This window comes from Aegilops tauschii, chromosome 3, assembly GCF_002575655.3.
Source record: "Aegilops tauschii subsp. strangulata cultivar AL8/78 chromosome 3, Aet v6.0, whole genome shotgun sequence".
In the NCBI taxonomy this organism is placed as follows: domain Eukaryota; kingdom Viridiplantae; phylum Streptophyta; class Magnoliopsida; order Poales; family Poaceae; genus Aegilops; species Aegilops tauschii.
The window spans coordinates 177239867-177258119 of record NC_053037.3 but is presented as its reverse complement, the minus strand read 5'-3'; the positions used below and the strand labels follow the sequence as shown (position 1 = coordinate 177258119).

General features: G+C 47.7%; 1 protein-coding gene across 1 annotated transcript; it reads right to left on the bottom strand.

The window, feature by feature from the left end:
• Positions 1-746: 746 nt before the first annotated feature.
• Positions 747-17251, bottom strand: LOC141042818 (uncharacterized). Its single transcript, XM_073511714.1, has 3 exons — positions 16822-17251; positions 16568-16738; positions 747-968 (listed from the first exon to the last, which is right to left on the bottom strand). Exons 1-3 carry the CDS (start codon positions 17161-17163, stop codon positions 747-749), a joined length of 735 nt encoding a protein of 244 aa, XP_073367815.1. The 5' UTR covers positions 17164-17251.
• Positions 17252-18253: the final 1002 nt, after the last annotated feature.

The following is an 18253-nucleotide window of genomic DNA, read 5'->3' as shown; positions in this document are numbered from 1 at the left end:
TGATGTTGTACACTTCAAGTAACCTACTACTGATGTATCATAGTTTTTGTTGAGCATTGTATATAACTTTAAAACATTAATGCCAGTTTTAATACCACAGTTGCATCTAAAAATCAATTCATCTCAATGTACACTTGAAGAACAATCCACTGTTTGATTCCTAGTTCTTTCAGTTTTATCCCCGAACACACTTACATACACAGAAAATCAGGAACTGTGTTTGGATTGATGATATTGATACAATCACACAGGGAAGTCAATCATGATGCCATCTCTTTATAGCAAGAAAAAACAAGATTTCACCTTGTTATTTTAGGGACATATGTGTTCAGAATTTTAAACTTGCTTCTTCAGGTCAACAGAGGACAAGCTAACAATAATAAAAAGTACAATGTTAGCTGCTGCTTTTTTGTGGTCACCATGCAGAATTAGATCATCATCATTACAAATAAGCATTACAATGTTGACATTTATGTGACTGTCACAAGAACATAAAAATAATAGCAGTGCATGTATTTTCATGTGGTAAAATACTACTAATTTGCACCGGACCAATAAGTTAAGTAAGTACAATATAAAGAAATCTATCTAGTTGCATACTATAATTAAACCTCCATGGTTGCCATGGAACAATACACTTGTTCACAGAGACATTGATCAAAACAACGTTATAATTTACAACATGTTGTGTACTTCCAAATTAAACAAAATCTAGGTCACTCATACTCAAATTTCAAGTAAGCATATTATAATCGTGATTCAGAGGATCGAGGGAACGAGTGCAGTCGAAGAGGAACGATGGAGGAGCCTGGGATCCTAATAGTGACGATACTTATGACCTTGAGAACTCGAGGAACCAATTGCAGGAGCTGCTTGGTGTCCCTGGGTTCAATGACGCTTGTTATGGTGCGATGCCCAATAGGAATCTTCCACTCCATGGTTGATTTATTCATTGTCTCATTGAAAACCTAGATTGCGGAATTTCGGAAAAAAGAATGTCAGTTTCTTTTGTTTTGTACCGCATCTTTTTTTAGGAACACCAAATGATAGCTTTCATTCGATATGTGCACTTTCAGCAGATTAGCTATGTACATAGGGGCCACTTCTCTCTAATCATAATCACTATCTTTAGGGTAAGTCCAGTACTGAGTTGAAATGGACCGGTGCCAACAAAGAAGAACCCGGGAGTTTCTCGGAATAGCAACGGCTCAAATGGCCGACCTTGTTCTCCACATAATTTTTATAAATATTTATTAGCACATATTTTTTCAATATCCCCTAACTTTGAACAAAATATACCATGTACATGCATACCTACGTACATTATCAACACATGATCTCACACAAACACATCATTTATAGATCTTTCAAAAGAGTGGGGGTTAAGTTGTGCTAGCGCATACTTGCAAAAAAAAGTTGTGCTAGCGTATCACCTAGTCATGGATTTTTCAGGACTGCAATAAAAAAACATCAAACTCTGAATAACAGGCTAGCAAATCGAGCAAAAGGAGAGTATTGAGATTCCTTGGTATCACGGCTTCTGCATATTTATGGTTTCTAGAATGAAACAAACTTGTACGACTCCAGCTGCACCGAGCAAGGCCGCGCAGGGCACGGAAATTGTCGTATGTCTTCCAGATGGAAGAAACAGGGAGGTTGTGTGGCGGGGAAAGGGCCCATTGAATGCATGGTAGGCCGTGGGGGACTCTGATGAGAGACTGTGTGGTGCGGGTAGGCCGGTGGCGGCGACGCGGTGTGGTCTCATAGAGAATCTTTCAAATCCAGAAGTGAATCGCACTAATTTCCTTTACGTAAGGCAGAGTTGGGTTTTTGGGGGTATTGGTGTGGTTCAACGGGAGGCAATGAGGAGATGCCGCAATGTCGCGGGAGCAATCTCTCCCGCAACCACCGCTAGCAATCACAACCACCACTAGTAGCCATTGCAGGGGGCAATAGGGTGAGGGTGGGCGGTAGGCTAACGCTAGGGCGCCGCGGGGTCACGGTCATGCCTACGTCCGTTCCTTGAGGAGAGAGAGAGAGCTAGGTGCAGATAAACTAACACCACCTCGGTTTGTGGGTTGGCCTAGGCTCCCGGGAAATCACCACTTCGGTTCGTAACGAAGAATCGTGATGGGTGCAGATAAACTGATGAGGGAAAAGAGAAAAATTGGTGGGGGAGTGGAGGGCATGCCATCGGTACAATCCCTAATGATTAGAAAGAGGGGATGTGAACATGAGGGAGATGGAAAGTCCTTGCACCGCGGGGAGATAATTTCAGGACTTTATTTCATGGCTGGTTGAACAAGATCTTATGGCTCAGAATATATCTTCATGCATGGTACTGAGGGACAGTCAATCAATCTAATCAGATTGCATCCCAATTTTTGAAAAGAGGGGATTGCGTCCGGATTCCTTCTCTCTGGAGCGATTTACTGCATTTGCTCATGGCACTCATAAATAGCCAACCAATTTAATAAGATTGCATCCAATTTTAAGAAAGGGAGGATTGCTTCCAGATTCTTTCCCCGGCGAGAGATTTGCTGCATAGAAAAATTATGGATCGGAATGATTAGATGAAAAACAAATCCAAGGACAAAAAGTCGAATGTGGAAGGTGGAGGGAAAAATCGGTTTAATTTTTTGTTTTATTTGGTCACACAAAAATTATATCAGAAAAAAGAAAACCAAAACATGTAACTTAAAAAGATGAAATATAAAAACGCGCACACGCGTCAAATGGGCCGGCCAACTTGGCAAGAGTAGTGGAAGTCAAAGAAGTTTGGATTTAGTTGAGATTTTGTTTAGATTTGATTTGAATGAGTTAATGCATGAAATTGTTTTAGGAAAGTGCTAATTTGATTGAGTTAACGTACGCGCCAAATGGGCTGGCCCAACTTGGCCGCGCTTCAGCGAAAGGTTGCCCGTGTGACGCTCACGAGCGAAATATAGAGTTTGCCGAGGGGTTGGTGGGAGTGAGGCGGGACTACCAAGTCCGCCTTTAGGAGTAGAGATTTTGGTAAGATTTGATTTGAATGATTTAATGCATGAAATTGTTTTAGTAAAGTGCCGATTTGATAGAGTTAATGCATGCGTCAAATGTGCTGGTGATGTCTATGACACAACTTTATTCTTGTAGACTCGTGTTGGGCCTCCAAGCGCAAAGTTTTATAGGACAGTAGCAATTTTCCCTCAAGTGGATGACCTAAGGTTTATCAATTCATGGGAGGCGTGGGGTGAAGATGGTCTCTCTCAAACAACCCTGCAACCAAATAATAAAAAGTCTCTTGTGTCCCCAACACACCAAATACAATGGTAAATTGTATAGGTGCACTAGTTCGGCGAAGAGATGGTGATACAAGTGTAGTAATGATAGTATATATTGATTTTTGTAATAGGAACAATAAAAAACAGCAAGGCAGCAAGTAACAAAAGTGAGCACAAATGGTATTGCAATGCTTGAAAATGAGGCCTAGGGTTCATACTTTCACTAGTGCAATCTCTCAACAATGCTAGTATAATTGGATCATATAACAATCCCTCAACATGCGATGAAGAATCACTCCAAAGTTCTTATCTAGCAGAGAACATAAGAAGAAATTGTTTGTAGGGTACGAAACCACCTCAAAGTTATCCTTTCTGATTGATCCATAGAGCTATTCCTATAAGTGTTACAAATAGCCCAAGAGTTCATACTAAAATAGCACCATATGATACACATCAACCAACTCTAATGTCACCTAGATACTCCAATGTAACCACGAGTATCCGTGAGTTGATTATACGATATGCATCAAACAATTTCAGATTCATAATACTCAATCCAACACAAAGAACTTCAAAGAGTGCCCTGCCGGAGAAACAAGGACGAAAACGTGCATCAACCCCTATGCCTAGATTACCCCAATGTCACCTCAGGAATCCGCGAGTTGAGTGCCAAGACATACATCAAGTGCTCTCAAATCCAACAAAGTATTCAATCCGATAAAAGTGAAATCTCAAAGGTAGAACTCAATTCATCGCAACAACATAGAGAGGGGAAAACACCATATGACCCAACTATATTAACAAAGCTCACGATACATCAAGATCATGCCAAATCGAGAACACGTGAGAGAGAGAGATCAAACACATAGCTACTAGTACAAACCCTCAGCCCCGAGGGTGGACTACTCCCTCCTCATCATGGTGGCCGTCGGGATGATGAAGTTGGCCTCCAGTGATGATTTCCCCCTCTGGCAGGGTGCCGGAACATGGTCTAGATTGGTTTTTCGTGACTATAGAGGCTTGCAGCGGTGGAACTTCTGATTGGGGGTTATTTCTGGGGGTTTCTGTATTTATAGGATTTTTGGCGTCGGACCCATGCTGAGATGGGCCTCAAGGGGCCCACTACCCACCATGGCGCGCTAGAGGGGGGTGGCATGCCCTAGTGCCTAGTGGGCAGCATGCCCCCCCACTAGTACAACGAGGTGCTATATAAACGGTTTTTAACCCCTTTCCGCGACGGCATTTGGAACCGTCGCCAAGTGCGTGTGGGCGATAGGGGGGTCCTTCCCACACGACCCATAAACCATCGGGGATAGAGAGCCTTGATGCATACAGTTTCTGATATTTCGAATATCCCAAACGTTTCATCCTTGTTACTCGTTTGTGCTCGCATTGCCATCGCAATCGGAGTTTTGTGGTTTTACCTATAACTAGGCACATTCCAGGCACGGGAGTTTTCCAGGCACGTACCAAACTGGCTCTACGTTTACGATGCCTGGCACATCACAAACAGTCCATGATTGTAAACTGTGTATGATAGGTAGACAATCACACACATTTATTTTCCCCGCATTGTTTGTGATAGTGTCTGACATCACACACGCTTCACAAACAGCAACTGTGTGCATTGTTACACACGTTTCCTCTCCGTGAACCGTGTCGGATTATGATGTATATCGCACATGCTGTGCTTTATAGGCCGTGTGCGCCGTAATGACCTGCACACCCTAATTTCACTCTAATTTAATTGCTACTATTTAAAATTATAGCTAATTTGAACTTGAAAGTAGGCTATAGCTTTATTCATATCCATCAGGTTCAAACAACCAATGCATTATTCGATTCACAGGTACATATGTTCAAGAATTACATAAGCACCAAATAAAGAATGATGAACCAGGGTTCTATACTTGTACTAGTATAGATGGTAAAGAAAGAGGCGACAACCATTCTGGTTGCTGAACAAGGTGAAGTGGAATGGCCCTATTGTGCTCTCCTGGATGCAGAAGGCACGCACGACTCTAGTCCAACCCCTTGTGATGGCCGGCCACCAATCATGTAGTTTGATAGGTAATCTTGAGTAAACTGCTTCATGATCCACTGCAAAGGAAAAAAGATTCAAACATTGTCATCTAACACAACTCATTACAGGCAGTAAAAATAAGGCTACAGAGTTCTTACTTACCATCCCGTAGTTCACTGTTGTCTTGCATAAAGTGTAAACAAATAGTTCGATTGACATCTTTTGACCCATTTTAATAACAATCTGTATCAGTTTCCTCACTTGATGTTGGTTCATGAATATCTCATTGCCCCATACACAGAAAGGGTCGAAGTGTGGATCTTTGGCAATGACATATGTACCTAAAAGCACCAAGTTAATATTAGAAGCTAAACAACAATTGCAAAATGATGTAGTACAACACTCCCTCCATCCCATTATATATGATTTTATTACATGTATATCTAGACATCACCAGAACATTAAGGTAACACTCTTCCTTGTTGCTATGTAGCCTAGGATTGCATATTTAGTCATTCAGTACAATGCATGTTGCTATGTAGCCTCAGATATATTAAATATGGCCCTAGTTAACCTACTGATAAATGGGTTACACATATATTCAATGAAATGTCTGATTCGACGACTAATCCCTTATCACCCCCAGGCTATATGGTACCAGCTACCGATATCCTGAACAGTGAGTACAAATAAGCAATGAGATGAAACTAACCTCGATGGAAAACAACACTGTTCTCAATATTGTCCTGTATGAGTACATATGAAAGCATTTTAAGCACAACAGGCTAAACATCAACCAAATATATCCATGGTAGACAACATAATCTACAAATGATAGCTTCAGTGTGCAGGTTTAAGCACGCTAGTTAAGCAAAACAAGAAGTGGAAAGGTGTGTTAACTGCATCAGGCATAACATTTAAAAATAAGCAAATAGTCATTCAAACTGGTATTGTGCAGGTCTACAGTACACTAGTTATTGTTAAAAAAATGAAAAGTGTTGAGGATATAAACCTTAGAGTCACCCGCCCGGAGGGGCCGGGTTACTCATAATGGTCATCGCCTGAAGCCCGGCGCCAAGCTTGAAGACGACGGGCCAAAGATGGGCTTAAGACCCGGAGATGGCTTAAGGCCCGTAGTTACAACCGCTATTATGGTAGAACTTGTAGTGTAAGGCAAGAATAGTTGAGAGTCCGAGCCGGACACTCTTATGAGCCGGCCGGGACTCTGAGAGCTGCTGGGCGTCAACCTCTCTATATAAAGGGACGACCTGGCGGCGGTTTAGGAAGAGAAAAGATCTCGTCGAGAGCCAGGCATAGCAATTAAGCTCCCTGGTCATCGAAACCCTAATCAATACCACCTCAACTGGACGTAGGCTTTTACCTTCACCGTAAGGGGCCGAACCAGTATAACCCTCGTGTTCCTTGTCCCGTTAACCCCTTCAAGCTTCCTAGCTGCGATGGCTCCACGACTAAGTCCTAGCTCGAGGACATCTGCCGTGACAATTCCACGACAGTTGGTGCCCACCGTGGGGCCAGCGCACGGTGGATTTGAGTTCTTGAAGGGCAGCTTCGAAGGGCTCAAGGGATACGCTGTGGGCCGGATGACCAAGAGTCGTCGCGGCAAGCTCTACATCGACGATGCAAACTGGGGCCCCGACGCCGGCTCAATTGAGTACGGGTACCGGGTCCCCTTCGGCGGAATTCATGTCTTCATTGGCAAGATTGGTGAGCCGGGCCCTGAGCCGGATCTCTGCGCCGATCTCATCGAGACGGCTCAGCGTGCACGACCCGCCCGGGCCCTACCTGCCTTGAAGCATGCTTTTGTGGGATGTATCCATGGAGGGCTCTCCGATGGATCTGGATCTGGTGATGAGACGGCCGCCGGCTCTGACGGTGAGTCGTCCACAGATGAGTCAAACTCATTGTATCAACTTCAAGATGGCAGGCTCAGGGGTTGTTCCGATGGTGACAGTATTCCGGACCCATCTGAGCCGCCGAGCCGGGTTGGAATCTTCATGGCCGGTGCACAGCCTGTTCAGAACCCTGCCGCTGGGTTGGGAAACCCGGTGCCCTCGCCGGCTCAGGTGCTGATGGATCTCACGGACAAGATGACGGCCCTGTTGACCGCCACGGTTGACCCGGCGGATCAAGCTTAGCATGACGCGGAGGTGGCGCAGTTAAAGTTAGATCTAGTGAAAGCCAAGGAGGATCTGGCGGCGGAAGGGATCAGGATGGCTGCGGAGAGGGCGGCTCTCGACGCCCAGACTCAGTTGATTCAGGCGCAGTCCTTCCGGCTCACGATGGATCAGAACGCGTCCAATGAGGTCATGAGAAGGAGGCATCAAAAGGCCCAATCTCGACTCCCTCCGGTCTACGATCCTCGAAACCTCTTCAACACGCCAGGTGCAGGGTCTAGTAACCCGCCGGGAATCATAGTGCCCGGGTCTGGGACCCTTGTTCAGCCACAAGTGATGGGGCCTCCCCGGGTGAACCCTGCCCCATCTCAGTATGTGCCAATACCACCGGGTCTTTATGCTAACCCGCTGGAGAACATGGTCGCCGCAGCAGCACGCCTAGCGGCTCTCCCAATTGACGACGACTCTCCAACGGCTATTGAAACCCGCCGGGTCAGAGAACTCCTTCAGACAGCGCTGGCACAGCAAGAGGCGTACTCTTACAGCCGGGACATGATCCACTCAACCCCTCGTCCAGGCCGGAGCCCGAGTTATAGCAGACACATGGTCTCAGCGACCGGCTCAAGTAATGTCCGACGCCATGACCCGCCCCCTCGCCATGGCCCGGCTCATAACGGAGCCTTTCACGCAACATACCAAGACAGAGCGCGGCAAGAGGCGGAACAGGTGCCTCAGTTGACGGCTTACCAGACACCCCCGGCTTATCCGACGACTTCCGTCGACGTGGGTATCCCTACGAGGACTGGAGGTGTCCCTTGTTTAGTGCCGGCTCTCCGCAATGAACGTCTACCCAAGGACTTCAAAGGACCTAGGAAGGTGCCTAATTACACGGCTGATTTACAACCCGGAGCCTGGATCGAGAGTTACGGGATGGACATGGAATTGCTGGAGGTCAGTGAAGCGGCAATGGCCAAGTACTTCACCATGATGTTAGATGGGACTGCCCGCACTTGGTTGAAAGGGCTACCACCGAATTCCATCGGGTCTTGGGCTGAGTTGAAAGCCCGGTTCATCCAAAACTTCAAAGATACCTGTAGGCAGTCTATGTCAATTGTGGATTTGACTAACTGTAAACAGCAGGAGGGTGAGTCTATGACACATTGGGTTCGCCGGGTCAAAGAGATCATACATTCATCGGATAAGATGGATGCCGGCTCTGCAGTCTTAATGTTGGAGCAGAATTATCGTTTCCTGCCCCTGAAGTTGAAACTCGGGCGGCTTAAGCGCGACTGCAATGATATGGGCACGCTGATGGCGGCTCTCGTCAAGTACGCCGATTCTGATAGTACCAAGGACCCCGCTTCAGATGATGAAAGGACAGGGAAGGGAAAGAAGAACGGCAATGGCAAGGGTCCTCAGCATTACCTGGGGAACCAAGGAGGTGGCAAGCGTAAGGCCGACGGCAGCCTAGAGTTCGTGGCCAACGCCAGCTCACATGGTAATAACCAGCGACGCAAGGGGAGGCCACCTCCCCGAGCCGGCGGGTCAGGCCCGACGCTGGAGCAGCTGTTGAATGAGCCTTGTCCGAGGCATGGCTCTAGGGAGAAGCCAGCTACTCATCTATGGAAGGATTGCGCAATCATGAAGGCCTTCAAAAATTCCAATGCCTTTAATGGCAACAATGGCCCGGGCGGCGGCTCAGGCGCTAGCGGTTTTCATGGCCCGGGCGGCGGCTTACATTCTAATCCTCAGAACGGTCAAGGGGGCTTTAATCAGCAGTCTGGCCAGGGTCATCAACAGCAGCAGGGGGGTTATCAGACCAATCCCAAGCAGCTTAACCGTGGACAGTATCACGTATTTACCACCAGTCTGTGTAAGCGAGATCAGAAGCTTCATAAGAGGGCTGTGAATGCTGTTGAGCCGGCGATTCCACGCTATTTAAGATGGTCTGAGCAGCCTATTGTGTGGAGTAGGGAGGATCACCCTCCCCGGGTTGATAATCCGAGTCACTTGGCCCTGGTGGTGGCTCCTCAGGTGGGAGGATATAAATTCACTAAGGTACTCATGGATGGAGGCAGCAGCATCAACATCCTCTATTATGAGACTTTCCGTCGTATGGGGTTGATTGATAAGAACCTCAGCCAGTCCAATACTATTTTCCATGGCGTGGTGCCTGGTAAGTCGGCTTATCCAGTTGGTAATATCGAGTTGGAAGTGGCCTTTGGAGACGAGTACAACTACAGAGTGGAAACATTGACCTTTGAGGTGGTCAAGATAAGGAGTCCGTATCATGCCATATTTGGGCGGCCGGCTTACGCCAAGTTCATGGCACGGCCGTGTTACGTGTATTTACATCTCAAAATGCCGGGTCACAATGGGACCATTACGGTTCATGGCAGCCGCAAGGTGGCCTTGGAGTGTGAGGAAGGCGATGCGGCTTATGCAGAATCTGTTTGTGCAACAGAGGAGTTGAAATTTTACAAGGACAATGTTGACCCAACAGATATGACCTCTCTAAAAAAGCCGACTACGGAGCATGAGCCGGCAATGAAATTTAAGTCGGCTGATGAGACTAAACTTGTTGATTTCGTTCCAGGTGATTCATCTCAGCAGTTTAGCATCAGTGCCAATCTGGATCCAAAATAGGAAAGCGCGCTCATCGAGTTCATCCGTGAGAATAGGGACATTTTCGCATGGAAGCCTTCTGACATGCCAGGTGTACCTAGAGAACTCGCTGAGCACACTCTCAATGTTGATCCGAAATTTAAGCCGGTCAGGCAATTCCTTCGGCGGTTTAATGAAGAGAGGTGGAAAGCCATTGGAGAAGAGGTGGCCCGGCTCTTGGCAGCCGGGTTTATTGTTGAAGTCTTTCACCCAGAGTGGTTAGCTAACCCGGTGCTCGTGCTCAAGAAGAATGGCACCTAGCGGATGTGTGTGGACTACACAGACTTAAACAAGGCATGTCCGGCTGATCCTTTTGCCCTTCCCCGTATTGATCAAATCATTGATGCTACGACGGGTTGCGAGCGCTTAAGTTTCTTGGATGCTTATTCTGGATACCATCAGATTAAAATGGCAGTTAAGGACCAGGAGAAGACGGCGTTTATCACTCCCTTTGGAGCCTTCTGCTATGTGTCTATGCCTTTCGGACTCAAGAGTGCACAGGCGACTTATCAGCGTTGCGTGCAGAACTGTCTTCATAACCAGATTGGGTGCAATGTTCATGCCTATGTGGATGATATTGTGGTTAAGTCCAGGGAGAAGGAAACCTTGATAGATGATCTGAGGGAAACCTTTGATAATCTCCGGGTCTACAAGATGATGCTTAACCCGGCCAAGTGTGTTTTTGGTGTTCCTGCAGGCAAGCTCTTGGGTTTCTTGGTTTCTAACAGAGGTATTGAAGCTAACCCAGAGAAGATCAAGGCAATCACCTCTCTGGCTAAGCCGGCGTGTATAAACGACGTCCAGCGCCTGGCGGGTCGTATTGCTGCTTTAAGCAGGTTTATAAGCCGTTTGGGTGAGAAGGCCATGCCATTGTACCAGTTGATGAAGAAAACTCATGACTTTGTCTGGAATGATGCTGCTAATACTGCTTTTGAGGATTTGAAGAGACAGCTGGCAGAGCCCCCAGTCCTTGCTGCTCCGGTTGACAAGGAGCCTTTATTGCTGTATGTAGCTGCTAACACATGGGCCGTCAGTGTGGCTGTGGTGGTGGAGCACAAGGAAGATGGTAAGGAGCATCCGGTTCAGCGGCCGGTTTATTACGTCAGTGAAGTGCTCATCGAGTCCAAATAGCGGTATCCACATTGGCAGAAGCTTGTTTATGGCGTATTCATGGCAAGCCGGAAGCTTAAGCACTATTTTAAGGGTCACCCTATCACTGTGGTTAGTTCTGCCCCCCTGGGAGATATCATCCAAAACAGAGAGGCTACAGGGAGAGTGGCTAAGTGGGCTATAGAACTTGGGCCTCATGGTCTAAAATATGTGCCACACACTGCTGTTAAATCTCAAGCTTTGGTGGATTTCATCAACGATTGGACAGAGCTACAAGTGCCCGAGGAAAAGCTGGATAATACATATTGGACTATTCACTTCGATGGGTCCAGGCAATTGGAGGGCTCGGGGGCTGGAGTTGTATTGGCTTCCCCTAAAGGTGACAAGTTTCATTATGTGCTACGGTTGATGTTTCCTTGCACTAACAATGCGGCTGAGTACGAGGCCTTGCTCCATGGTCTTCGGATGGCTAAGGAGATGAGCCTGAGCCGGGTAAGGTGCTTCGGCGACTCAGACTTAGTGGCTCAACAAGTATCAGGCAAGTGGGATTCCAAGGACCCTCTCATGGCGGCTTATCGTCGTGAAGTTGATGCCATTGCTGGACACTTTCAGGGTTACCAAGTAGAGCACATCGATCGCAGGAAGAACGAGGCGGCTGATGCTTTAAGCCGGCTGGGCTCTCAGCGAAAACCGGTGCCGCCTAATACTTTCCTGGACGTCTTGCATAACCCTTCTGTTAAGTTGCCTACAGAGGAAGACTTGGCCGTCCCTGATCCAGAGGCACAATTGGTGGCGGCTCTCCACATCATCCCGGACTGGACAGTGCCCTATCTGGCTTACATGACCCGGGGAGAGTTGCCTGAGGATGAGACTTTGGCCAGACAAATAACCTGGCGGTCTAAGTCAATGGTTGTTATCAATGCTGAGCTGCATCGCCGCAGTGTTACGGGAGCATTCTAGCGTTGTGTTTCCCCTGAGGAAGGTCAAGAAATCTTGCGTGAGATTCACGAAGGGGATTGTGGCCATCATGCCGGCTCAAAATCTCTTGTGGCCAAGGCTTTTCGTCATGGTTTTTATTGGCTGACGGCTCATGCTGATGCGGAGGACTTGGTTAGTAAATGTGATGGTTGCCAGAGGTTCTCGCGACGGGCTCATGTGCCGGCTCAGGAGCTGAGGATGATCCCAATTACTTGGCCATTTGCGGTCTGGGGGCTTGATATGGTTGGGCCTTTTAAAAGGTCCAAGGATAAGAAGGCTCACCTTTTGGTGGCCGTTGACAAGTTCACAAAGTGGGTTGAAGCAGAGCCAGTTAGTAAGTGTGACGCAGCCACGACGGTTGAGTTCATGAAAAAGGTGATATTTCGCTTTGGTTTTCCACACAGCATTATAACTGACAACGACACCAATCTATCTAAGGGTGCTATGGAGGAGTTTTGTCAACGAGAGCATATTCGACTTGATGTTTCATCAGTGGCTCATCCTCAATCCAATGGTCAAGCTGAGAGAGCTAATCAGGAGATTCTGAAGGGCATCAAGCCCCGGCTTTTAGTCCCTTTGCAACGGACGCCGGGTTGTTGGGTGGAGGAGTTACCCTGCGTGTTATGGAGCATCAATACTACTCCTAACAGGTCTACGGGTTACACGCCTTTCTTCATGGTTTATGGAGCGGAAGCAGTCCTCCCCAGTGACATCCGTCATGACTCGCCTCGAGTGGCGGCTTATGTTGAGGCGGATAATGAACAAGCGCGCCAAAATGCTCTTGACTTGTTGGACGAGTAGCGTGATGTGGCAGCAGCTCGATCCGCGATTTACCAACAAGACCTGCGCCGTTATCACAGTCGCCGGGTTAAGTCCCGGGTCTTCGAGGAAGGTGATCTGGTGCTCCGGCTCATCCAAGATCAAACATATGCGCACAAGCTATCCCCGCCTTGGGAAGGACCCTTTGTGGTCAGCAAGAACTTGCACAACGGGTCATATTACCTCATTGACATTCGGGAGCACAAAGATTCACGCAAGTCGGAGGAGGAGACCCGTCGGCCGTGGAACATAGCTCAGCTTCGGCCTTATTACACTTGAGCCACCGGCTCTCATAATGTACATATTTCTATAAGCCATGTATATATTATGATAAGCAATAAAGCAGGACCTCTGTCCTTTTTATCCTCCAAAGGTAAATGTGTTGTTTCCATTACAAGATCACATGGTAACTTGGAGGTGGATCCGGCTTATGATCGTATTCGAATCTAGCCGTACGCAATATAATCACTTGGGGGCTTCCTGTTCAAACATAGGTCGTATTCGAACCAAAGAGAACATAGCTGTCGATACCCATTTGATTGGCAAAGTGCCAAGCTCATTGGGGAGTTTTCTTTGATCATATTTGAATCATAGCTCAACCCCCTTTGGGAACCGACGTGGATCGTATTCGAATCAGCGTTGTTAAACAACTCTTAAGGTCATTTGGGGGCTTCCTGTTCAAACATGGGTCGTATTCGAACCAAAGAGAACATAGCTGTCGGTACCCTCTTGATCGGCATCGCCAAACCCACTGGGGGCTATATGATCGTATTCGAATCTTAGCTTAACCCCTTTGGGACGGGTCTCTGGTCGTATTCGAACCGGAAGCCCCTGAGTTTTGATTTTCTGATTTACAACAAGTTCTTCTGGTGGTATCAACAGTGTACATGGCGGTTCTTGTTCCGCCGGCTTAACTTTGATTTACAGTGCTAGTCGCACACAATCAGCATTATCAAGACTAGTAAACCGGAGTTGAGGTACCAACCTTATTATCCGGGTTATATAAACCGGAAGCGTACTTGAAGGCCTGTAAGTGTGTTATTACGGTTATATCAAGGACATAATTGAGGACCAGTCTTTCGTGACTTAGATTCATATTCCGGGTTATATGTATGAGACTATGATTCTCAGTGCGGTAAGCCGCCTAGAGACTTGTGATTTGTTTTTCTATGCAGGATAGTTCAAGACAACTATTTGAGCTTAAGGAAAATGAATGACCAATTATGACCCGGAGGAATATAAGGAAGCAACTTCAATGGAATTAAGCATTCAGCACGTGCACGATGGCACGACAAAGTTAAAATGTTGGTCCTATTCTATTACAAGACTCCCCGAGTCCAAAAGGGTGAAGCATTGTTTAACAAGCCGCCTAAAGAGTCAAGATTCTTGCCGGGTCGAAGCTTCCGGCTCATTCCTCTCCGCTCCTCCGGCTGTTCCCAAGACCTGGAAGGTTGCCGATTTCCAGTCAATGCCGCTCAAAGCTTCAAATTGAGCTTCCTCGTCAATTAACCCGGTCGGGTCAATTTCCGGGGCAAAGGTGTGCTTACGAGTCGGCGGGACTAAGCTGATGGCTTCATAACGCGGAGTGGGGATCCTCTGATTCTCTGCATCGTAGCCCGGCTGGTACTTGGTCAGATCAGTGTCATTCCCAATCAGGGTGGCCACCGGGCGCACGATCTTCACACAGGCAGCAAAGTCCTTTTGGTCGAAAGGGGTGCCGTCTTCCTTCAAGCTGGGGTAACCAAGTGCAATGTCCGTCGGGTCTAGCTCTGGAAGGAAAGCCTTGGCCCGGCTTAGAGCAGCTATGGCTCCGGCTCTTGCAGAGGCCCGTCGCAGTTCTTGGACACGCTGAGGAAGAACGGCAAGCTGGCGAAGAACTTCCGCTAGGTGAGTCGGAACCTCATTGGATAGGGCCACCACGGCCAAAGCGCGCTGTGACCCGGTGTAGAGTTGCTCCACCAGGTTGTACACGGCCTTCAGCTTGGTTAGCACGTTCTGATTGAGGTTGGCGCTTCTGGGGCCTGTTTAACAGAGTAAGATAAGCCGCTGGCAATGATGGGAGTTATGAGACATAAAGATTATAAACTTGACGAAAGCCGGTGGAATGACTTACCGAAGATTGCGGCGACCATCTGTGACACGTGGCGCTTTAAGCCGGAGAGTTCGGCGGTTCTCTCCATCAGAGCCTTCTCCGCCTGTTCGGCCCGGCTCACCAGAGTAGCCTTCTCTTCGGCCCAAGTTTTCCTTTCAGCATCAAAGTTCTTCTTCAGCTTCTCTTGAGCAGCAATACTGGACTCAAATTTGGCGTTGGCCTTCTGGGTCTCGGTTTCCTGCGTCCTCAGGCGGTTCTTTAGATCGGAGATATCAGCCTCAAACTTCTTGCAAGCAGCCTGCACAATTTCCGGGTTATAGTATGAACAGTTATTATGCAATTTTAAAGTCCCAAGCGCTTTCCAAGCAAAGACACTTGGCACTTGGGGCTAATGCATGTCGAAAGTCTCTATCTACAAATTACCGGTTCATGGAAGTAAGCCGGAAGTTAAGTCTACAACATATTCTATCATAAGTAGTAGACTTGGGGGCTAGAGTATGGTAAAGAGGATTATGCAGTAAGCAGTAGAGTGGTACCTCAGACTTATGCTGTATCTGCTTCACCATGTCAATCTCCAAGTCCCGGCTGCTGTGTACTTGATTGACATAGCCGGAGATGATCTCTCCAATGCTCAGGTTGGCGTAGTTGGTGATGTCCAGCTTGGCTCGGTGGCGCTCTAGCAATTCTTCCTTCGCAGAGCACTTAGCTAGCGCAGTGGGTCTCCCCGGCTCGACAAACTCCGTCCGGGTGATTACCACGTCCGGGTCATCGGCCGGCTGAGCCGGGCTGGAGATATCCGGGTTGGTGGAAGTCTCCATGGCTGGCTCATCAGTTGGAGTGGTGGCTTCAGGAGCTGAGGCAGCTGGCGGCTCTTGAGCTGAAACCTCCAGCTCAGGCAAGACCGGCTCTTTGGCTGGCTTATTCTTCTTTGCTCTTTTACTGAGCTTTGCTTGAGCACTGAAAGGACACAAGGTTAGTACAAAAGTATGAGTAAAGATAAGCACAACAAGAGATGATCATCATTACCCGGGTGCGGTCTTGAAAGCCGGCAGGTTCGATTGCATAGAGTCGCCAGAGGAGGGTGAAGTTTCCTGATAATTTGAATCGGAAGAATTGAGAGGTTGACATATAACACCCGCCAAAGGATGAAAAGGATATAAGTTGGAGATAACCTCGGTCCGGCGCTTCCTTGACGCTTCAGGTAAACTGGAGGAGAGGTCAGCATCTTTGTTGGTCCGGGTGTGCCGCCGGCTCTCATGAATCTGTTGCTTCAAAAGAAACTGAGGATCTTGATAAGCTAAAGGATGTGAAAATCTTACTTTCCGGGTTACTCTTCGGACTTTCATCCTTGGCAAGGGCTCCGAGTCGGAGGAAAGTGTCATTACCTCTTCAGTCACCGGGTTACTTGCTCCGGTGTCATCCTGCTGATGATCAATATCAATAAGGTGGACAGGAATAAACAAGAAATACAACAAGAGCTTACAGGTTCAGGGGTTACCTCTGACTCGGAGCTGTCACTTAGTTGAAGCAGCTCTGAGGCAGTAGGCCTGCTTCCCTTCTTGCGGGGAGCGGCTCTCCTGGCGGCTTTCTTAGCCTTCCTGGCCTTCTTGGCCGCCTCATGGTCATACTTGACCTTCCAGAATTTATCATCAGCCTGAAAAATACAATGAAGATTTCTTAAGGTTCAGATGAAAACTATCTAAAGGAGAAAATAAGATGTTCAGATCAGCGGCTTACCGCTGGGGCCGGGTTGGTCTTGCAGAAGGGGCTTAAGCCGGTCCTCCCGCAGTCTGCCAAGCTCTCATTCAAGAGGGCCTTGGTCATATCTTCAACAATGTCTTCAGGAAGATCGTTGCGGCTATGTCGCAGGGGGTCATCTTTCCGGCCCGTGTAATCACACATTAAGCCGGGGCGGCGGCTCAAGGGGATCACCCGCCACGAGATCCAAACCCGGACCAGATCAATGCCGTTGAGGCCGTTGCCCAGGAGAGCCTTGATCTTGTTGATGGTGGGGATCAGAGGTTGACGCTCCGCCTGAGATAGTTTGTCGGGCAGAGGGTGGTTTGGTTCCAGACGCATGGCACGAAAGCCGGGCAGAGGGCTCTCGTCAGCCGGAGACGTGTCCTGGCAGTAAAACCACGTCTGGTTCCAGTCCTTTGGATGGCTGGGCGGCTCAGCGTAAGGAAAGAGGCAGTCCCTCCGGCGTTGAATGGAGATTCCACCAAGTTCCAGGCTCGGTCCGTTGGCGCACTCATTCTGGCGGTTCAAATAGAATAGCTCTCTAAAGAGCAGAAGGCCAGGCTCTTCTCCAAGGTAGACTTCGCAGAATACTTGGAAGTTGCATATGTTTGACACGGAATTGGGTCCTATGTCTTGTGGCCGCAGATCAAAGAAACTTAGCACATCTCTAAAGAACTTTGAGCCGGGCGGTGCGAAGCCCCGGCTCATGTGATCCGCGAATATTACCACTTCACCATCCTTTGGTTGCGGTTTCTCCTCTGATGGGTCAGGGGCACGGTAGGACATGACGTCCTTCTTGGGCAGGTAACCCATTTTCACAAAGTCTGCTAAGGTTTCATCAGTGACGTTGGACCTCATCCAGTTGCACGTGATGGGTGCTTTGGGAGCTTTGGGAGGCATGGTGAAAGTCGGAAGCCTATGATAAAAGGAAATGTCCGGTTTAATTATAAGCCGGAGGAAATTTACAGTTCAATGTTTAAAGTGGCGGCTTATGAAGGGGCCTAATGACATATAGCTAAGTGCATCGGGTTATTTAAGCCGCTGGAGGTATTGAGAGTAATTAAATTGTCTACAGATTTATCATAAATGAGCCAGAAAATTTTACGGCGCGTGGCTTCTTTTGAGCCGGAAGGTTTTACGGCGCGTGGCTTCTTTGAGCCGGAAATGCAAGCCGCCATAGCTCAGCAGATGCAGTTTTTTACTAAGTGTGGTGAAAACAAGTTTCACATATCGCAGTGAATATTTTGGATCAAAATGGTCGACTAAAAGGAAAAGTTTCTAGACCTAAAACAGACGCAGAAGAAGTTCTTAAGTTCGAACGGAGCCTTTATGTGATGAGAAGGGATCTATGTACATTGGAAACGGGCGTGAAACAACTACCGCAACAGTTCTATACAGTCTAAAGATCAAGAAAGGTGGTAAAAATGAA